Genomic DNA, 20,326 nt, shown 5'->3' with positions numbered 1-20,326 from the left:
TGCTTCAAGTGCTGTATTAGGACTGTAAAAAAAAGCTGTGTGGGAAGCAAGAATTCCTAAATCTGCCTAGAATTCATCTTGGGATGATGGTGGTGATACAAACTTGGGAAAGACAAGGTCACCAGGAAGGCAATTCTGTTATTCCAGCTGGTCTGGTATTCCTGGCAACTTGGGGGGTTGTTTTCCCTGGAAAAATGAGTAAAAAAATCAAATTCACCAGGAATTTGGGACATCATCGTTTTTACAATTACTCATCCCATACTGGATGCAGAAACTTGCAAAACTGGCCCGGGAGTGGGAGGTGCAGTGGGAAATTGGGAAGCTGTGACCCAAAGAGGTCCTTTCAGAGCTGACAATGCACCCAACAAGGGCTCACACCATGACAAGGGGGAACTGCCCCGCTCTCCTCTTTTGTATTCAAATGTGGTTTTGAGGAAGACTTGTCCAGGTGCCATCATTTCCTAAAGAACTTTCTGTGGAGGGTGGGAGAGCACTGGGACAGCTGCTCAGAGTTGTGGAGTCTCCCAGTTCTGGTCTGTCAGGTTTGGCCATTGGGATTGATCCCTGATCCCGCCTGTCCCTCAGGATGTGTTTGTTGGGATTGATTCCTGATCCCGCCTGTCCCTCAGGATGTGTTTGTTGGGATTGATCCCTGATCCCGCCTGTCCCTCAGGATGTGTCTGTCGGTATCGATTCCCAGCTCCCGTTCCCGATCCCGCCCCTCAGGATGTGCCCATTGAGGAGGATCCGTCCCTCAGGATGTTTGTTGGTATCGATCCCCCGTTCCCAATCCCCGTTCCCGCTCCCGCCCCTCAGGATGTGTCTGTCGGTATCGATCCCCCGTTCCCGCCCCCGCCCCTCATGCCGCGCCCCTTGGGGCGGTCCCGCCCCGCCCGTCGCGGTCACCCCGCGGTTCCTCCCGCGCGCTCTCGCGGTGCGGCGCATTCTCGCGAGAGCGGCGGCCGAAGATGGCGGCGCGGAGCCGAGGCCCGTGAGGCGCGGGCGGAGCTGCGGCCGCTCCGGGGGCTCCGGGCGGGACCGCCGGCCATGACCGGCGAGAAGCTCCGCTCGCTGCGCAGGGACCACAAGCCCAGCAAGGAGGACGGGGACCTGCTGGCGGCCGGCGAGGACGAGGCGGCCGCGGCGCCCGGGGGCGCCTTCACGGGCGGGAAGGGCGGGCGGGCCGGGGGGCACCGCGGGCCCGGCGCTCACCGGCACCGCCCGCCGGCCCGGGCCGCCCCCGCCGGGCCCGAGCGCGGCCCCTTCCCCGTGCACGAGTGCGTGTTCAAGGGGGACGTGCGGCGGCTCTCGGCGCTCATCCGCACCCAGGGCATCGCCCAGAAGGACAGTCACGGTGAGCGGGGCTGAACCGGGGGATGAACCGGGAAATAGGGAATTCCCGGCTGGGAGTTGTACAAGGGAGTTTTATAAGGGTGTGTGGATCTCCTTCAGGAAGGGCTGTGGGTAAGGGATGGAGGGACAGGACACGGAATGGCTTCCGCTGATAGAAGGCAGGGATGGATGGGAGATGGGGAGGAAATTGTTCCCTGAGAGGATGAGGAGGCCCTGGCACAGCGTGTCTGGAGGAGCTGGGACACTTCCCTGGATCCCTGGAATGTCCCAGGCCTGGTGGGACACTGGGCTTGGAGCAACCTGGGACAGTGGAAGGTGTCCCTGCCATGGCAAGGGTGGCACTGGATGAGCTTTAAGGTCCATTGCAGCCCAAACCATTCTCTAATTCCGTGTTTTTTGTAGTCTGAATGAGCACTGTGAGCTCCAGTATCAGCGCTGTGCAGGCTGAGCTGTCTGTGCTCAGGTGTTGCTCTGTGTCCAAGCCCCCACTGCATTTCAAAGATTTACTTTTCTTTAGGCTGTCTGAGCTGTCACCTCTTTGCTTTGGGGGATGCTGAGAGGCTCCTTTGGCTGTTGGCAGAGCAGGTTTTGATATTTCCCCAGGCTACAAAAACTAATCCTTTTTTCCCCTTTCTTTTTTAATTTTTCTGGATTTTCAGGGAGTTGTTCTCAGCTGCTCCTCTGAAAATGCTCTGAGGTGGCATCTGATCCTTGTGCTGCTCTGAAATTTGTAAAATATTGAATATCTTGCCAGGACGTTTCAAAACATTTTAATTTGGGAAATATTTTATATTGTTAACAAATAAATCAACCTGGGAAGGATCAAGCTTGACCTTCATGATCAGTTTTAATCTCTATTTTTAATACCTGTTTGAAGAGCAGCACAATCCATTTCTGCTGGAGAATTCCAAGGTCCTGCTGTGTGCTGTCTGAGAAATTGTGATAAAGGAGTCGCTTGTGTTGTGTTTGTGATAAGGAGAAGGGCTGGGCTTGGTTGTGGTGTGTAAATTCAACAGGAACACGGAGGTGAAGGATCTCTGGGACTGGCACTGTGGCAGCAGTGATGGGATTGGGAATTCCAGCCCAATGTGTGTGTGTGTGTGGTGGCTCTGGGCACTGGGAAACAGCTGAGGGATGCACAGTAACACAGCCAGGATGGGCAGGAGTGTTCCCTACAGCTGGCACAGCTCTTCCCTGGGGGCAGAGTTCCAAACCCAGCTCCAGAGCTGTTTATCCTGCCACCTTCACTCCAGCAAATCCTGCTGGAGGGAGAGCAGCAACTCGGGGAGGATTTTTCCCACTCACTCTATTCCTGCTGCTGCTTCTCCCTGTTCCTCCTCCAGTTCCCTTCAGGCAACTCAAAATCTTTCCTTGAAGGCATCTCCTCATCCCTCTTTGTGTGTATCACACTCACTGGTTCCATCCCTTTTAAATCCATAAATAAATCTCCAATTTATATCTCTCTGTTTAGAGTTGGGACACTTTGAGGATCTCTGACTCATCCAGTTTTTTACTTGAACTGTTCAAAAAAAAAAAAAAAAATCCCCACAACGAACCTCTTGGTGGTTTGACATTCCAAAGGCCTGAGTAACATTTCCCTGTTATTGTTTTCTTCCTGTCTGATTCCATCTGTCACTTGTTTACAGACTAGAGCTGGGAATTATTTGGGGGGACACTCCAGCTGATGGTTGGCTCAGAAATGAGCCAGAAGAGTCCTGAGCTGTGATAAAAATTGGGCAGAGGGGAAAGAGAACTTATTGTTAATAATCCAGTCCTCTTTTAATGTCGGTTCAGTGCAGGAAAAGCCAAACCCTGTGGAATGGGAGACTCCTGCTGTTCTGCTAAAAGCAATTGAGTGTTAATTGAGTGCCTCCCCAGCTTCCTAAATGAACCTCCAAATCACTGCCCAGAGGAAGGCCAGTGTCATTATTCCCAAACAGTGAGTTTCCTGGGGGAAGCCTGGAGCTACACCTAGTAGATGACTTATATAGTTTTATTATAACATGCATTTAAGAGCTGAAATCCTAAAGCAGCCAAGTCCTCTTGCTGGAAAACAGCTGGAAAACAGCCCTGGCTCTCTGTAGGTGTGCAAGTACCTCAGCAGGGGTGAAAGGCCACACCTGTGTGGGCACAGCTGCTGTGTTTCAGGTGTATTTTTATGCCAACAGGCTTTGTCTGCCCACCTGGATGTGCCTGGGCAGGATTCCTGATTCCTGGAGCACTGATTTCTTGGGAAAAGGGGCTGTAGCTGTGCTGGGCACTGATGGAGCTTCACCTCAAATCAGTCCCAAGTCCCTCATTCCAGCAAAAACATTGAGGGGCTGGAGAGTGTCCAGGGCAGGGAATGGAGCTGGGGAAGGGTCTGGAGCCCCAGGAGGGGCTGAGGGAGCTGGGGAAGGGTCTGGAGCCCCAGGAGGGGCTGAGGGAGCTGGGGAAGGGTCTGGAGCCCCAGGAGGGGCTGAGGGAGCTGGGGAAGGGTCTGGAGCCCCAGGAGGGGCTGAGGGAGCTGGGGAAGGGTCTGGAGCCCCAGGAGGGGCTGAGGGAGCTGGGAAGGGGCTCAGCCTGGAGAAAAGGAGGCTCAGGGGGGACCTTGTGGCTCTGCACAGGAGGGGACAGCTGGGAGGAGTCAGGGAACAGGGACAGGACAAGAGGAAATGGCCCCAGGTTGTGTCAGGGGAGGCTCAGCTTGGCCACCAGCAGGAATTTCCCTGTGGAAAGGGTGGCCAGGCATTGGAACTGCCCAGGGAATTTTTGAGTCCCCATCCCTGGAAGTGTCCAAGGAAGGGCTGGAGGTGGCACTCAGTGACAAAGTGGGAAATGGGCACCTGAGAGGAATCACAGGATGGTGTTTTTATGGAAATATTTCCCCTTGGGTCAATAATTTGCGTTTCCTGAGCACACAGCCTGGCTCCCTCTCCCCGTGCTCCTCAGGAAGGTTATTTCCATCCCCTACCAGAGCCTGTGGCAGCATCCAGGATTCCCAGAGCTGCTCTGGCTCCCAGATGTTGGAGCAGCTATTAATAGCAGCAGGAGTTTAGCTGGGTTAGTGCAGAACGAGCAGGGCTGTGGCTGCCTGGGATGCTGCCAGTGTCCTGCAAGGATGAAATGATGAAATGCAGGACACTTTGAACAGCCCTGTCAGCCCCTCTTGGACAAGCAGGGCACAGTTCCCACCTCCATCCAGAATTCCTCTGCACAGAGCAGGTTCTTCCTGCTGACAAAATGGGAGCTGGGAAATAACTCTCAGCCCAGTTTGTGTGTGTTAGAATTGCACAAAAAAATTGTTTTCCAGCATTTTTTCCCCTCTTGGCTGCTCTGAGAAAGTGTTTAAATGTGCAAAATACGGTTAAATGGAAGAACTTTGCATCTTTATCTCCCTAAATGAAGAGTGTCATGAGCATTAATCCAGGAAAAAACAGCTCTGGGTGCCCCACAGTGAATATTTAACAACACAAATACCACAAATATCACCAGGAAAACGGGGACAGGTTTGAGAGGCTGCTGCTCATCTCCAAAGCTTTCTTTGGAAACAACCAAAAGGCAGCTTTGTAGTGAAGGTGCTGCTCCTTTCTCAACATGCCCAGTGCTGTAGTTGTAAAAAAACGAGTACTCAAGTCTTTGAAAAATTCATAAAACAGGCTGTTAAATTTTTAATCAGTATCATATCTGTGAGTAGCTTTTAACCCAGATATGTCAGGCTGGGAAGGGATCAGACCCTTCAGGCCGTGGGGAGCAGAAGGGTTTGGGTTGTGCTTTTCTCAAAGACACCTCTGCACCTCTTTGCCTTTGGAGTGAGTTTCAGGATATCATTAAAAACCTTCTCTTGGCCCGTGAAATGTGTCTCAGTATATTTGTTTTGACAATTATAATCCTCATGGTTGCTGAGAAAAATGTCACTCCTCTGGTGGGTGTTGGTGTGTTCCTGGAGTTTCCTAAGGAAGGGATTGCAATGGATTCTGGTAACTTTAATCTGATTTTTTAAATTATTATTTCTGTGGGTTTTTTTTAGGAAACACTCCTTTACATCTTGCTGTGATGTTGGGACATAAAGGTGAGTAGAACCATTTGGTTTTGTTACCTCTTCAGTGATCCTGAAGATTTGGAGGCAAAAGGAAAAAAGGGATTTTTTTTCCATTTTTCTGAATGTGACCTTGTTTCAAGCTAGAGAGGTTTTCTGGGTAGGAGATGCCACATGGATTTGGAGAAGAGTGAGAAAAGAAATCTGAGCTTTATTCCCAATATCCCACCTGGCAGTGGGAAACCATTTCCCCTTTTCTGTCTCTCCTGGAGCCCCTTTAGTCCCTGGAAATGTCTCTGAGCTCTCCCTGGATCCTTCTTTTCTCCAGGTGAGCTCTCCCAGCCTGTTTATTGAGCTGGAGGTGGAATCTGGCTGATGATCCCAAACTGATTTGCTGCTCCCTGCAGAGTGATGTTGTTGTCCTGCTTTAAAGAACCATAAAACCCCCTCAGTGTCTTGGCTGGGCCTTTGTTTATCCCCGCAGGAGTTTATTCAGTTTATTCTCTCTTCCTCCCCAGCCACTCAGCCTGTCACTGACTCACAGCTGCTGCATCTGGAATGACCAGTGCAGTTTCCTGTGGCACCAAAATAACCCAGGAAGTCCCTTGTCTTGGTGATGAGACAGCTGGGCCCTGCTCCATCACCTCCTGAGCCTGCCCAGGGTGGCTTTGGTGACACTGCTGAGGTTTCCCTGGGGCTGGAAACTGCAGAAACATTTCCAAGGAGCACATGGAAACACTGAAACCCTCCTCATCCCCTTCATTGCTTCATTCCACCATCACATCCACCTGTGGATGGGGAATGCAGCTGTTGGTTCCACACCTGAGGCTTTCCTGGAGCTGAGAAATTTGCCCTGTTTAAATCCCAGATTACCCAGAATATTCTGGCCCACAGAATGTTCTGCCTCCCCTAAACCTGGTGGGATTTACCCCAAATCTGTGATCCATTCACCCCTTGGAGAGAGGGATGAAGGCCCTGAGGTATCTCTGTGTGTGCAGCAGAGAGAGCTGATGTCATACATTAAATATAAATAATCCTCCTTCCACAATGCTGTGAGTGTCCCTGACATGCAGAAATATTATAAAAAGCAAAATTTATAAAAAAAAAAAATTATAAAAAATTACAAAAAGCAGGAGGGACAAGTCTTCAGTGTTATATAATTAGTGGCTGATCAATTATTTTTATGGTAATATTGAACAAGGAAGTGAGTGCTGGAGGTGCTTGCACAAATGGCTTTGTTTGTTGGAGTGAGTCAGAACCCAGATAAGTGTTTTGATAATCTGTGTGACATCTCTGATGTGAATTGCTTTGGTAGAGTTTTATTGTGCTGATGCTCCTGCTGCATCCTTTTCCTGTAAATAACTAACTGTGGATGTTCTGTCCCAGAATGTGCCCACCTGCTTTTAGCCCATAATGCTCCAGTAAAGGTGAAAAACGCTCAGGGATGGAGCCCTCTGGCCGAAGCCATCAGCTATGGAGACAGACAGATGAGTAAGCACCTCTTCATTCATCCCAATTTGCCAATTAATCCCAAACTGGGGCTCATTCAGAGCAGCAAAGCAGAGCTCTCAAGCTGGGTTATTCTCCCACAGCTCTCTGAAGGGTTTCTCTTAATCAGCTGAAGGTTTTATATCTGAACATGATCAGGCACATCCATCATTTCCTTGATAAGAAATTGCTCTGGGTTACATAAGCAAAGTGTTAACTGTGCTCAGGCTGAGGGCATTGGGAGAGCTCTGCACGAGCTTATTTTGGGTTTGGGATGGGAGAAACAGCATCCAAATGGGTCTGAACTGGGTGGGATCATCTCTTTGTTCATCTTTCAGTTGCCAGTGGGATGTGGCTTTTGGGCTGCATCTCAACAGGCCAGTGGGAAAATATAATTTATATATCATGTATTATTCAAATATTGTTTATTCACCTCAGACATGGAGTAACAGAAGGAAATGATTCTGTTGCTACTCACTAAACACTATTAACATGTTTGGTATTACCATGTGTGGTGGTGCATTCCTGTAGCAGAAAATTCTCTATATATTACATATATAAATGTATTATTAATATGTTAATGCAGTAGTTTATAATCTACCAACAACATTCTCATGTCAACTCCTCATTGATTTTTCAGTAGAGTAGGTGTTACACATATTCAGTATATTTATATCCACATATTTACTAATACCTGTGTAAAAACCCTCTTGACATGATTATGTAGTTAACTTTACAAACAATTATTGAGTCTTTTCAATAATTGGGGTTATTTTCAATAACCGAGCAGGTTAATGTGCAGTTCCTGAAACTGGAATTAATTTCCCAGCTCTGATGAAATGTTCCATTGCATTGATGGGTTTAAGACCTCAAATAAGACAATGACATTTAATTACCAAACAAACAGAGTTCATGGATTAATTCCTGTGTAGTTTCAGCACTCCTGAGGAAGCTCAAGCAGCAGTCCAGGGAAAGTGTTGAAGAGAAACGACCTCGGTTATTAAAAGCCCTGAAAGAGGTGAGTTTTCCTGACAAAACCAGATGGGATGGAAAGAATGACTTGTGCTCCGAGTATGGACACTCTGGAAAACTGCCAGGAAGTTTTTTCCATGTTTTTTTTTTTTAAACCAATCTTTTGCTCTTAAAAACAATCTTGGCCCTGTTTTAAAGGGGTCACAGAATTCTGTTTATTTTAAGATAATACTTCCTTTCAACTTCTAGAAATTCAAATAAAAGCTTTGTGTAAGACATCCATCTTTGCAATCTCAGAGTTAAAAAAATCTCTATTTCATAAGGTTTTTAAAGCTTTCCTAAATCTTCTGTCAATGAATAATTTCCTGGTGTGTTCAGTCCCCAAATGACTCCTGCCTAGTGATGGAGGAGATTTTTGGTTTCATTCTCCATCAGCATCCAGTTCCCCTTGGGCACAGTGAAATATTGCTCACTTTGGGGACAGCAATTTGTAGAAACCCAGTTATTTCTCAAAATACTGAATTAAATTGTGCCTGTGAAAGCTGAGCTGTGCTGTGGGCTTGGCTCTGGAGGTCAGAGCTGATGATTTCAGCACGTTTCCACAAGGCCAGTGGAAATTGGTGTTTGCAAAACTCCTGCCTGAAACTTGACTCATTAATTGTTGTATAATTAATTCTAATTCCCTGGGACTGGATGGGATCAATCAAAGCAAGCAGAGAGCTCCATAAATGTGTTATAAACACGTGTTTACAATAAATCTTTTGCAATCCAGGGCTTGATAGTTGAATTAGTATTTAAAAATGATTTAAAATATGATTTCAGATGAGTTACAACATTTTATCATTATTGATTGTGCTGCAGCTTCAGTGATGTTTAAGCTCAGTAAAATTCAAGTACAACATTATTGAAAGCTTTCTTTGTTTGCCAAACACAACTTCTGCCTGTCTTTCAGCAAATTTTCCAGTTGTTTAGCCTGAAAAGCTTGTTAACACTTTTTTTCTTTTCTTCTCAGCTAGGTGACTTCTATCTAGAGCTTCACTGGGATTTTCAAAGTTGGGGTGAGTTCTCCCATGTCCCTTCCCCAGGGAGATAATGCAATCAGCCTGCAGCACCTTCTGCTTGGTGCTGGAACATTCACAGTCCAGTGCTGGAGTTCTGAGTCCTGAGGAAAGCACACGCAGCTTTTTCCAGGTTTATTTTTTGCTAATTCACTTTTGGAGCTGAATTTTCCTCTCTCATCCAGTGACTCAGTGAGGGGATGAAGTAGCTCTTTGCTTGAAGAACCTGCGCCATGGCAGGAGTGGGATGGAGTGATCCTAAAGGTCCCTCCCAACCCAAACCAGCCTGGGATTCCATCATTTTATGTGTTTTATTAATTTAGTAATTAATATTAACACTTTGGGCCATTTTTATGCTCGTGGCTGTTCTGTTTTAGTTGCAGCCAGGCTTTCCCTTGGTGCATTGAATAAACTGTTAAATCCCAGAATTCAAACTCTGAACAGCCACAGTTATTGGGATTGATAAATGGTTTACCTGTGGTGGAAATAGAAATTCCACCACATTTGGAGCCAGGCTTTGCCTCGGTGCATGGAATAAAATGTTAAATCCCAGAATTCAATCTCTGAACAGCCACAGTTACTGGGATTGATAAATGGAATACAAATTCCACCACATTTGGAGCCAGGCTTTGCTTTGGTGCATTGTACAAACTGTTAAATCCCAGAATTCAGACTCTGCACAGCCACAGTTACTGGGATTTATGAATGTTTTACCTGTGATGGAAATACAAATTCTGTCTGATAATGGAAGCAGAGTGTACAGTTATTACAAAAAAACCAGTTTTATCAAATAGAAATACCGTGTTGTTGATTGTGTTTGATTGAGATGATGATGAAAAATGCTGTATTTGCATTAAAACACATCCAGAATCAAACTGATGGGATGGTTTTAATGGAAATACTTTGCAGAGGGATCTCAGTGCCCTGATTGCCTTTTCTCTCCCTCCTTTAGTGCCTTTACTTTCCCGAATTCTGCCTTCTGATGCATGTAAAATACACAAACAAGGTATAAATATCAGGTGAGTGCTTTTGTTTTTTTTTTTTCCCAGGGAAAAGCTGGATCCTGACAGAATCCCTGAGGAGCCTGGGCACATCCAGCACTGTGGCTTGGAATTTCAGGCTCTGATTATCCCTTTTGAGCTGAACAGAACTTAAATATAGAGCAAGAGCAGTTCAGCTGGATAAGGCTTTTTATCTACCAGACATTCCAGTAAAAAACAGGGATATTTATAACATAACTGCAAATAAATTCCAGTATTTTGTGGAGAAATGTTGCTGCTCCAGTCTGGAGTAAAAAAAAAACCAAACCAAACCAAAACAAAAACAAAACAACAAAAAAAATCACAAAAAAAAAAATCACAAAAAAAACCACCAAAAAGTGATATAATTTCTCTCTTTAAGGTGTTTAATGTGACAAATTCCCAAACTCAGTAAAGGGAATTTCAGGAGTCTTTCCAAGCTCAGCTCTTCAACTGATTTAGTTTGGAATCAAATGTATTTTCTGGTATTTTCTTTAGGGGTCAAAATTTCAAACTTAAGAGGCAAGAACATGATCCTGGAGATTCAATCTGTAGAAATTCTTGTTCTGTTAAAGGGGCAGCTTGGGTGTGGAAAGCGAATTTTTAGGGGAAATTTGAGTCTGGGGCTGTTGCTTTCCTTGTCATTTCTGAATGCTCTGCCTGAACTGAGAGGAAGTAAATAAATACAGATTTTTCCTTGGAATCAGAGGCAAATCTATGAGGAGTTTTAATCCCTCACCACTTGGAGTTGAAGTCACCCAGTTCAGATTCTTTAACCACCTTTTTTAAGAGAAATAAATGCTCTGGCAATCCTGGATGTGAATTACTACAGAGATCCATGGCCTTGGCTCCATCTTCCTCCAGTTATTCAGGTCTGCTGGAGCATTTCCCTGCTGTTGGTGAGGGAGAAAAATAGAAATAGCAAGAAAAATCAGCCAAATTTTAAAAAACTAATTTATTTCTGAGTCCGCTTCAGATTTTGGGTCATGTCCAGTGTTGTTTCTCAGTGTGTAGCACTGAATAAATTCTTTCCCCCTCCCCTCCTCATGCTGGCAGTATTAAATAAAATTTGCTGAAGAAAACTGTACATTTATAGCAATTTTTTGCTGATTTCTACATTCAGGCTTCACTTACAAAATCCTACAAAAACTCAGCCCTTCATATGTTTGTTTCCCATTAAAAAAAATTCACTTTCCTGCTTGAGAGCTGAACTTCCTCCTGCATTTATGTGTCACTTTTGTGAGATTTGGGGTCGTTTTCACAGGCTGGACACAACTCTGATAGACTTTACTGACATGAAGTGCCAACGAGGGGATTTAAGCTTCATTTTTAACGGTGACGCCGCGCCCTCCGAATCTTTTGTAGTTTTAGACAACGAGCAAAAAGTTTACCAGCGAATACACCACGAGGTAAAGCTCTGGGAAAAGGGGGGTGGGACACATCCCAGACTTTTTTTTTTTGGGAATTTCATCAAATAAAATTTGCCTCAGAAACAACCCAAAGAACTGCAAAAAAAGGAATTTTTTCCTCGGTTGTTCCAACTTGAGCTGTTGAAGGTGATATTGAATTTTGTGAGGAAAACCAGTTTTGAATCCAGATTTCTACTTCAGGAAAAGATGGAATGGGAATAGATTGGAAAGATGTGGTTTAAATTATGATGTGCTGCTTTTTAGTCTTTCCACTGGGCTTAACTTGGGTGTCTTCAGGTGGGTTTTCAGACCTGGTCCCACTGTTTGCATCCTTTTAGTCACCCCAGTTCAGCTGGTGACAACGTGAGGGTCTGACTCACTGGACCCCCTGTAATTAGTCAAGTTTTAATTACAGCTTTATCCCCCAATCACTTAAGCCAGATGGATTATTGCCTGTGGAAAGGGAGTGGCTGTTGATCTGCTGCATAAATCCCATTGGGATGCTTTATTCACATTAATATTCAAGATTAAACTATTTGGAAACCATTTGGCCAGAGGTTTTTCGAAAAACCTCTTTTCTAAAAATTCAGGAAATGCTGCTTCTGGGAAAAGATCCAAATGACAAGGCTTATGGATTTGTATTTATTGGTGTATCTTTAGGAGAAGCAATGGTTGCTGAGTATTTTGGATTTTTTTTTCTTGCAGGAATCTGAGATGGAGACAGAAGAGGAGGTTGACATTTTGATGAGCAGCGATATTTACTCCGCCACCTTATCCACCAAATCCATCACGTTCACACGGGCACAGACAGGGTGGCTCTTCAGGGAGGACAAAACTGTGAGTGGGAGGGAAGCTCAGAGCCCGGGGCTGGGCAGCACGGAGGAGGGAAAGGCACTGGAAGAAGCATTGGAGCAGATTTCTTGGAGAAACTGTGGCTGCCCCATCCCTGGAGGTGCCCAAGGCCAAACTTGGAGCAGCCTGGGATGGTGGAATGTCCTTGCCCATGGCAGGGAGTTGGGATGGGATATGGGATGGGTTTTGAGGTCCCTTCCAACACAAACCAGTCCAGGAAAAGGTGTTCAGGACAAAGGAAGAATCCCTCTCCCTGTATCCCAAATTATCCCAAGTTTATTCCATGTGGAATCTCTCTTCTGGACTGCCTTCAGCAGGAAAAATAAGGAAGAAAGAATCTGTAGGTGTTGGGCAGAGAGAGGACAGATTGTACTGGGAATGATTTTATTCCAGGAGGTTCTGATCTCTGCAGGTTGATCCCAGGGAGTGCAGGAAGGATTCTGTGCCCTCCTGCTGGTTAAACGCAGTGCTCTGGAAAGAAATCTCACTCAAATGTTTCAACAATCTCTGTTGTAAAGCTTCCCTTCATAAGAAGTACCTGTTCCTGCTGGATTTTTTGGGATTGCCCACTGCCAGCTCAATCCCCAAGTTCCCTTACTGCCATTAGTTGACACTCAGTAATCAAAATATTTTTATTTCATCTTCTGTGAGTCATTAATGTCTCCATTCCTTTGGTGCAGGAAAGAGTAGGAAACTTCCTGGCAGATTTCTACTTGGTGAACGGACTTGTGTTGGAATCCAGGAAAAGAAGGGAACATCTCAGTGAGGAGGACATCCTTCGGAATAAAGCGATCATGGAGAGCCTGAGCAAAGGGGGCAACCTCATGGAGCAGAATTTTGAGGTATAAACCCTTTCCCAGGACGTGGGAGAATAATCTTGCACATCACTCATGGTGCAAAATACAGAGATAATGTTTTTATTTTCTTTTCGATTGGCGTAATTTAAAAATCGTAAACACGACCCACAAGTGTAATTGTGGTGATGCATTAATGAATTACCCTGATTAGTGCACACAGGGAGGGATTTCTGTGGTTATATTGGGTATTCAGCCTTAATTTGTCTCTTAGAAGAGATGAGGGGTTTGGCTGTGGCAAATCACTTTGGATTCTTTTAGACCCAATGTTGATTGTTGGGAATGAAAGGGAAGCCAGAAAGGCAATCGTGTTCCTTTGAGCTTCATTAAAATGGGAGGAAGCCTGTGATTAGCACCAGGAAATCAAGAGCCTCTTCAGAACGAGCCAGGCTTCAGCTGGGAACACACACAGAGCTTTTAAAGTGATTAATTTATTTCTGTGTGAGCTGGGGCTGCTGCCTTGGCACTCAGAGCCCTGAATTAACTCATTATTGAGGAGCAGCACAACCCGGTCCTATAGAAAATGCCCTTAGAGGCCAAACACCTCAGCGAGGGCTGAGAGCAGGAGCTGGGACAGGCAGGGCAGTGCTGTGGCTGCTGTTGGAGCTGAGGGGCAGTTCCAGGTGGGAATGTGAGGATGAGGAGGGGGCAGGAACACTGAGCTGAGCTCTCTCAATCCCACAGCCCGTGCGCCGGCAGTCGCTGACGCCGCCGTCGCCCAACACCATCTCCTGGGAGGAGTACATCTCTGCAGAGAGTGGCAAGTGAGTGCTGCTGGCTCTGCCAGCCAGCCCTGGGACACCTCTGGATCTCTGGGATGGGGCTGGAGGGGTTTGGAGTTCTCCACTTGATGGAGAACTACTTGTGTGTGGTTTTGTGGGGAGGGAGGAAGGCTGGGCCTGGTGTCTCGGTGTTTGTTGTGCTGGGAGGTGATTCTTGTGTGTGGGAACACAGTGCCTCAGTACAGGGAATCCTTGTGTGGTGCCTCAGCTCCAGGGAATCCTTGTCTATAGGAACACAGAGCCTCAGGAGATCCTGGAATGCTTTGGGTTGGAAGGGACCTTAAATCCCATCCAGTTCTACCCCATACCATGGGCATTGCTGGGTGGTGGGTAATAAACATTTCCTGTAGGGTTTATTAACACCATTTTTATGAGGAATTATTTTATTGGAGTAGTTTTCCTGCTTTTGTCTTGTCTCCCGGTTGAGCAGAACTCAGAGTAATCTAAATTAAGAGGGTTTTTATCTTTATTCTGCACAGTTTTACAATAAAGCAAATCCTTTGAAAGTAGGGATTCTTCCCTGATGTTTTCCAAGCCAAGTCTGTTTTCATTCCTCTAAACCCAGGTTTTCCCTGGGAAACACTGACTTTGCCTCTCCCTCTCCCTCACAGAGCTCCTCACCTGGGCAGGGAGCTGGTCTGCAAGGAGAGCAAGAAAACCTTCAAAGCCACGATAGCAATGAGCCAGGAATTCCCCTTAGGAATTGAATCGTGAGTCCAAGCTCCTGCCCATGGGAGTTACTCCTGTTGGGAATGTTCTACCTGTTCATGAACTGCAGAACCCTCCAAATCCCCAGGAGTTGAGCAAGGAATCCCTTAAACTGGGAATCTGGAGCTGCTGGGGCTGAGGGAGGAGTGGAGTGATAAGAGCAGAGTTTTGGGCAGGGTTATCAGTAACTGGTGCCTGATCCCACAGAATTCTGAAATGCTTTTCACCATAATAAATTTTAGCACAAAATTGTGACCCCTAAACCAGTGCAAAGCCAGGTCATGTCCATGGAGGGGAGGGATGGGAGCTCATCCCTCATCTCCTGTGGAAAAGGAGGACAAGGAATTGTAATTCTGGATCACCAGGAGCAGGATGTGGGTGACCCTGAAGCCCTGGGATGGAGAAGGGGGGGATGATGTCATTGTCACCTCCTCTGTCCCCTGAACCCCTTGGATCATGTTTTGCTGTTCCAGAAGGACAGGATGTGGCAGAAGGATCTGTCACTGGCTCTGCTCTCCTTTGCAGGTTGTTGAATGTCTTAGAAGTCATTGCACCCTTCAAGCACTTTAACAAACTTAGAGAATTTGTTCAAATGAAGCTTCCACCAGGCTTTCCTGTCAAATTAGGTAAGAGCACACAGCACCTTATGGGGCTTTATATATCCAGAATTTTGGGTTGGAAAAGGCCTCTAAGGCTGAGTCCAGAAATTTCCCATCATTGTCCTATGTGCCACATCCACACAGCTTTGAAATCTCCCCCAGGGATGGGCACTCCTCCAGGGCTGGAAAACCTTTTTCCAAGAGGAATTTTCCCAAATATCCAATCCAGATCTAAACATGTGCATTTATTCTTGAAATATGTTGAGAAGGTCTTTTTTTTTTTTTTTTTTTTTGAATTTTGTGGAAGAACTCTCACCTAGGAATGTGTTGCTGGAGAGTTCAGGAGCACAGAAATGCTGGGGCCTTGCTCCAAGGGCAGTGGGATGTGCTGGATTATTCCTGCATTAGGGGAGGATCTCAGGTGTGGAGTATTTTGTCACATTCCTGTGTTTCCTTTTCCTCAAAGATTAATTTTAAGTGAAAAATATAAAACCATTGCACTCATAACAGATGGAAATGTCTAAAATCACCTGATTCATGGGATAGATGATCCCAGAAGCAGTAACCCCTTTCCTAAAGGATAGAGAGTTTCTAGAACTGCAGAGGCAGCTGTGTGAGCCTGCCAGTCCTGGCTGTGCTCTCCCTCTGCCACATTTGCCCAGAATTCCAGAGCTTGGGAGTGACCAGCTCAAATTCCACCTTGTTCTCCCATTCCCATGGACAGGGACACCTCCCACCATCCCACCTTGCTCCAAGCCCTGTCCAGCCTGGCTTTGAGCACTCAGAGCTGGGGCTTGTTGCCATTCCTGGCTTTTCCTTGCCCTGCAGACATCCCAGTGTTCCCCACCATCACGGCCACTGTGACCTTCCAGGAGTTCCGTTACGATGAGTTCCACGACTCCATCTTCACCATTCCCGACGACTACAAGGAGGATCCCAGCCGCTTCCCGGACCTCTAACGGGGCTGGAAGGTTCCTGGGGAATCTCCACACCAGGGAAAAGGGAATGGCTGCCCCTCACAGTAGAGTGAAGAGCTGTTGGGGCACGGGAAGGGATGGACTCGGTGAGGCCGCAGCGAAGGGAAGGAGCAGCAGTACTGGGCATCCAGCCCCTCCAGCTCCCTCTTCCCAGAGCCTGCTGCTGCCATTCCCTTTGGCACAGCCAGTCCTGGCCCGGGAGCTGCCACCCCCCAAACTTGGGAGGAGCTGCTGGTTTTTAAATTTTTTTTACACTTGTGGGTGATCCACGAGGCACTGCTGGACCTTGGCACCGAGCTGGGCCCGGGGCTGGGGGTGATTCCCCCCTGTCCTTCCCTATTCCCCGAGCTCACAGCTCAGCCACAGAATGTTGGAAGGTTTCCTGAAGGAATGCCTTGGCTGTAGATGAATGAACCAAATGGGCACCATTGACACTTGGATTTCCTGCTGCACCCCAGGGCAGAGCCAGCTGTGCTCTGCAGGGAGTGAGGCACCTCTGGAGTACCAGCCCTGCCTCATCCCTTCATTCCTGCTTTGCTCTCTGCTCCCTGCCTGCCTCCCTGTGGCTTTGGGGAGCACTCCAGGGCTGCCTGGCCAGGAATGTCACTTGTTAATCCTTGATTTGAGCCTCACTTGGGAGAGGTGTCCCAGAAAGGCTGAGAGCACCACCAGGTCAGTTTGTGTGTGCACTGGGAAAAGCTCAGGCATTTCCCCTTCCTGCAGGAGCAGCTTTCCCTGCAGGAGGAGCTTTCCCTGCACTTGGGGTCATTGTGGTGCTCTGGGGCAGCTTTCACTGGGGTGTTCCCACATTCATTTCCTGCCTCTTTGTGTTTTAATCACTGAGAATCCCAGACTGGTTTGGGGTGGGGGGACTTTAAATCTCATCTTGTTCAGCCCCCCTTCATGGGTGTTTCAGTACTCCAGCTCCTCGAGCTTATTCCCATTTCCCAGTTGTTCCAGTCTCCTCATCTAACAATAATCCACCTTTTCTGGGGTTTGTTAGGCAAGATTTGTGCAGAAGGCTGATGGTGCTATTTGTTTGTATGAAGAAATTTAGATTCAAGTGCTGTGGTGTCATTGTACAAAAAATGTAAATATTTTCCAAATTATATTCTTTGTGCACTGTAGGTAAAACTTTTTTTTTCTGGAATTCCATAGAGTTAAGGAACAAAGTTTATAATGAGGAGGATCATTGATGCTCAGTGGAGGGAACAGCTGTGCTGAGCACGAGGGACAAGGGAGGGGCTCAGCACAGGGCAAGGTGTCAGGCACACCTGAGAGCAGGGGATTCCACACTGCTGGAATCTCTGATCCATCCCAAAGAGGCTGCTCTGGGCAAGGACATGGAGGAAGAGCCAGGGAATCACTGTCAGCAAAGTCCAGGAGCACTGGAGTGAGAGGGTGAGGTTGGTCCTTTCCCAGCACCTCTGTGAGCCTGGAGAACAGGGGAGCTCTGGGACTTGTGGGAATAGGGGAGCTCTGGGACAGGGGAGCTCTGGGACAGGGGAGCTCTGGGACAGGGGAGCAGTGCAGCTTTGTTGTTAATTCCAACTCAAAATCCAAAATAAAACTTTAGGGAAAACAAGCAAAGGGAAACACGACTCCTGCAGTGCCGTGTCAGGGCAGGTGTGGAGCATCCTCTGGGAATGATGGAACTTGTTCTCTCCCAAGTGATGATGAATTCCTGCAGTGTTTCACACCTTTGGGATGAACTGACACCATCTGTGCTGCTCCTGGGATCCTCTGGGCCAGACTGGGAATGTCCATGGGGCTGAGCTGGAGCTTGGATTGGTGCCCATGGGGCAGCACAGGGCTCTGTCCCCTCCCAGGGGGTCCCTGTCCCCTCCCAGGGGGTCCCTGTCCCCTCCCAGGGGTCCCTGTCCCCTCCCAGGGGTCCCTTCAGGCTGTTTTGTGTAGCTGCAGGACCTGTGGCAGTCATCCAGGGAATTCCCATTCCTTGGGAATTCAGTGGAGGTGAGAGGTTCCTCCCCAAGGTGAATGAATGTCAGAGCTCCCTGTCCTCAGTGGTGCAGGGAGGATCCATGGATTTGTGTTTTCTTTGCATTTTTGGTTATCCCAAATTCATCCCTGGCTCTGTGGAAGCGTTGCTGGGGCTGTGGGGCCACTGCTGGATCCCAGAGTGGATCCTGGCCTTGGAACTGGAAAACAAAAAGGGTTTTGGGGTGGCCTCCCATGGGATTGAGGCTCCTGTGGCTCCATCCCCTCTGCCCAGCCCCTGCTGGGTCCTGCTGGCCGTGGGGTGTCTGCCCAAAGCCCAGGGCAGGCCCTGGAAGTGTTTCCTGTGGTTCCTGTGGCCTCTGGCTGCACATCTGGGGGATTTTAACCCCCCAGGACACGGCTGCTCCCTGGGACACTTCCAGGCTCTGCAGGAAGCTGCTCCCAAGGCTGTTCTGCTTTGGAACTGGCCTTTTTCTGGTTTATCCCAGGAAATCCTGGCTGCTCCTGCTCTCCCTGTGGAGCTGAGGGGTGGGAACTCCCTGGATTGTTCCCCAGCTCCCAGGGCAGCCCTGTGGGCTCCCAGAGCTGCTCTCAGTATTTCCCCCCTCCTCCTGGGCTGTGTTTCCTGTCTGAACATTCCTCACACGTAGGGACACCTGGGCAGGTTTCCCAGTGGATGCACTGCAGGAATTCTCAGAGGGACACAGGGCTGAGCCTGTGGATCCTGAGGGGCTGCCCACGTTCAGATCCATGTTTATATCCCTGTTTTCTCCACTAAAGGCTGTTTTTGTCACTGGGTTGTGTCGCATGGACACAGGGAATGTTTGTGGGCCTGGATGTGTGTGGGGCACACGGTCCCTCCCCTTGGAAATTCCTATTCCCAGCAGGATTGATCCAGCAGAGCCTCACCTCGGCTTTTCCCGTTTTCCTGAAGGCCAGGCCGGGTGGTTACAGGAGGGTTTGGTCCCTGGGAGTGAGCACAGATCCATGGATTGTGTTTGTGCAGCAGCTCCAGCTCATCCCTGCGGCCGGGGAATGTCAGGGGGACCAGGAGCAGCTCCAGGGCAGGAGGAGGAGGGAGCTGGATCAGCCTGGTGGGAATCACATCCTGCTGCTCCCACCACATCATTTTTTCCTGATTTTTTTTTTTTTTTTAATGGCTCTTAAAATTGACAACCAGGAATTTTCGCTCAACCCAATTCCGACCTCGCTGCAGAAGGAGCCCGTGGGTTGTTTCTGAGCCAAACTGTTCCTCTGGTCTTCCAAACTCCTGCTCTGTCCCCTGGCAAAGGGAACACCCCCCTGGTTTTCCCGTGGCAAAGGGAACACCCCCTGGTTTTCCTCTCCTGCTGTCCAGCCACTCCCACCCCTGCACTTCCCCATCCCTGCGTTGAATCCGTTCGTCCCCCCCAGGGTGTGTTTGTGCTGGAATCCCACCGTATTCCATTGCTATTCCCAGCGATTCCCCTCTGTTCTTTTCCTGTCTCTGCTCCTGAGTTGTAATTCCCACCAGGAGAACTGCGTTATTTAATCTGGATTAACCAATTCCTGTAATGCTGCAGAGTTTCACTTTTTTTCTTTTCCTGACAATTTGTAACTCCCACGGAAAAACGAGTCACCTCTCTTGCGTTTTCCCGTCGTCTGCTCCCTGGTTTTCTCTCCTCCCTTCACTCATAGTCACTTTGGGTTGTATCATTTGTTAGAATAAAGACCAAACTATGCTGTTGGATTTGGAAGCTGCTCCACCTGTGCAATCCAGGCTTCCCTCTCGCTGTGGGAGCGGGATGGGAGGGGAGGGAATGAGCTCCTGCTGCTGCGTTCTGCAAGGGCATTTTCTTGGTCATTTTTTAAAATAAAATCCTGCATTTTCATTACAGCCTCTTCTGGGCCCTCTGTGAATCCCAGGTTTGATGGGGAGCAGTTCCCAGCCTCACCCAGAGCTGAGGGAGGAGGTTGGGAACAGCTGCCCGGGAGGGAGGGAGGGAAAAGGAGCCTGAAACTCATTGAAATTCCAGAGGTTTCACCTCCTCCATCCAGGAATCCCTTGGACCACAGGATGGGACAGTTCTGGGGGAATGGAGAGCAAAGCCTGGATGTCCATAGAGGCTTTGGCCCTGCAGGAGGGTGGAGAGTTGGTTTTGAGGGGATTTTTGGTTTGGTATTTTCTTTTGGCTTTGAGGGAGACTCTCTGGGGGTTTTGGGTTCATTTGGGTTTGAGTTTTTGGGTTTTTTGAGGGAGGGTTGGGGGCTTTTTTTGGGAGGAGTTGGAGGGATGGAT

The 20,326-nt window shown here is 48.0% G+C and overlaps 1 protein-coding gene across 1 annotated transcript; it reads left to right on the top strand.

The window, feature by feature from the left end:
* Positions 1–1,047: 1,047 nt before the first annotated feature.
* ANKRD13C (ankyrin repeat domain 13C) lies at positions 1,048–20,320 on the top strand (the record flags this gene model as incomplete). The annotated part of the gene is made up of 13 exons (XM_083867278.1): positions 1,048–1,354; positions 5,363–5,404; positions 6,758–6,862; positions 7,792–7,877; positions 8,844–8,889; positions 9,842–9,908; positions 11,173–11,317; positions 12,023–12,154; positions 12,850–13,011; positions 13,708–13,787; positions 14,417–14,515; positions 15,039–15,139; positions 15,941–20,320. The coding sequence occupies 13 exons, from the start codon at positions 1,048–1,050 to the stop codon at positions 16,069–16,071; spliced, it is 1,503 nt and encodes a 500-aa protein (XP_083723404.1). The 3' UTR covers positions 16,072–20,320.
* Between the last annotated feature and the right edge of the window lie 6 nt (positions 20,321–20,326).

Source organism: Zosterops lateralis (assembly GCF_965231275.1).
Source record: "Zosterops lateralis genome assembly, chromosome: 9".
Classification (NCBI taxonomy): Eukaryota; Metazoa; Chordata; class Aves; order Passeriformes; family Zosteropidae; genus Zosterops; species Zosterops lateralis.
The sequence above is the reverse complement of the archived record's forward strand: the minus strand, read 5'-3'. Positions and strand labels throughout refer to the sequence as shown.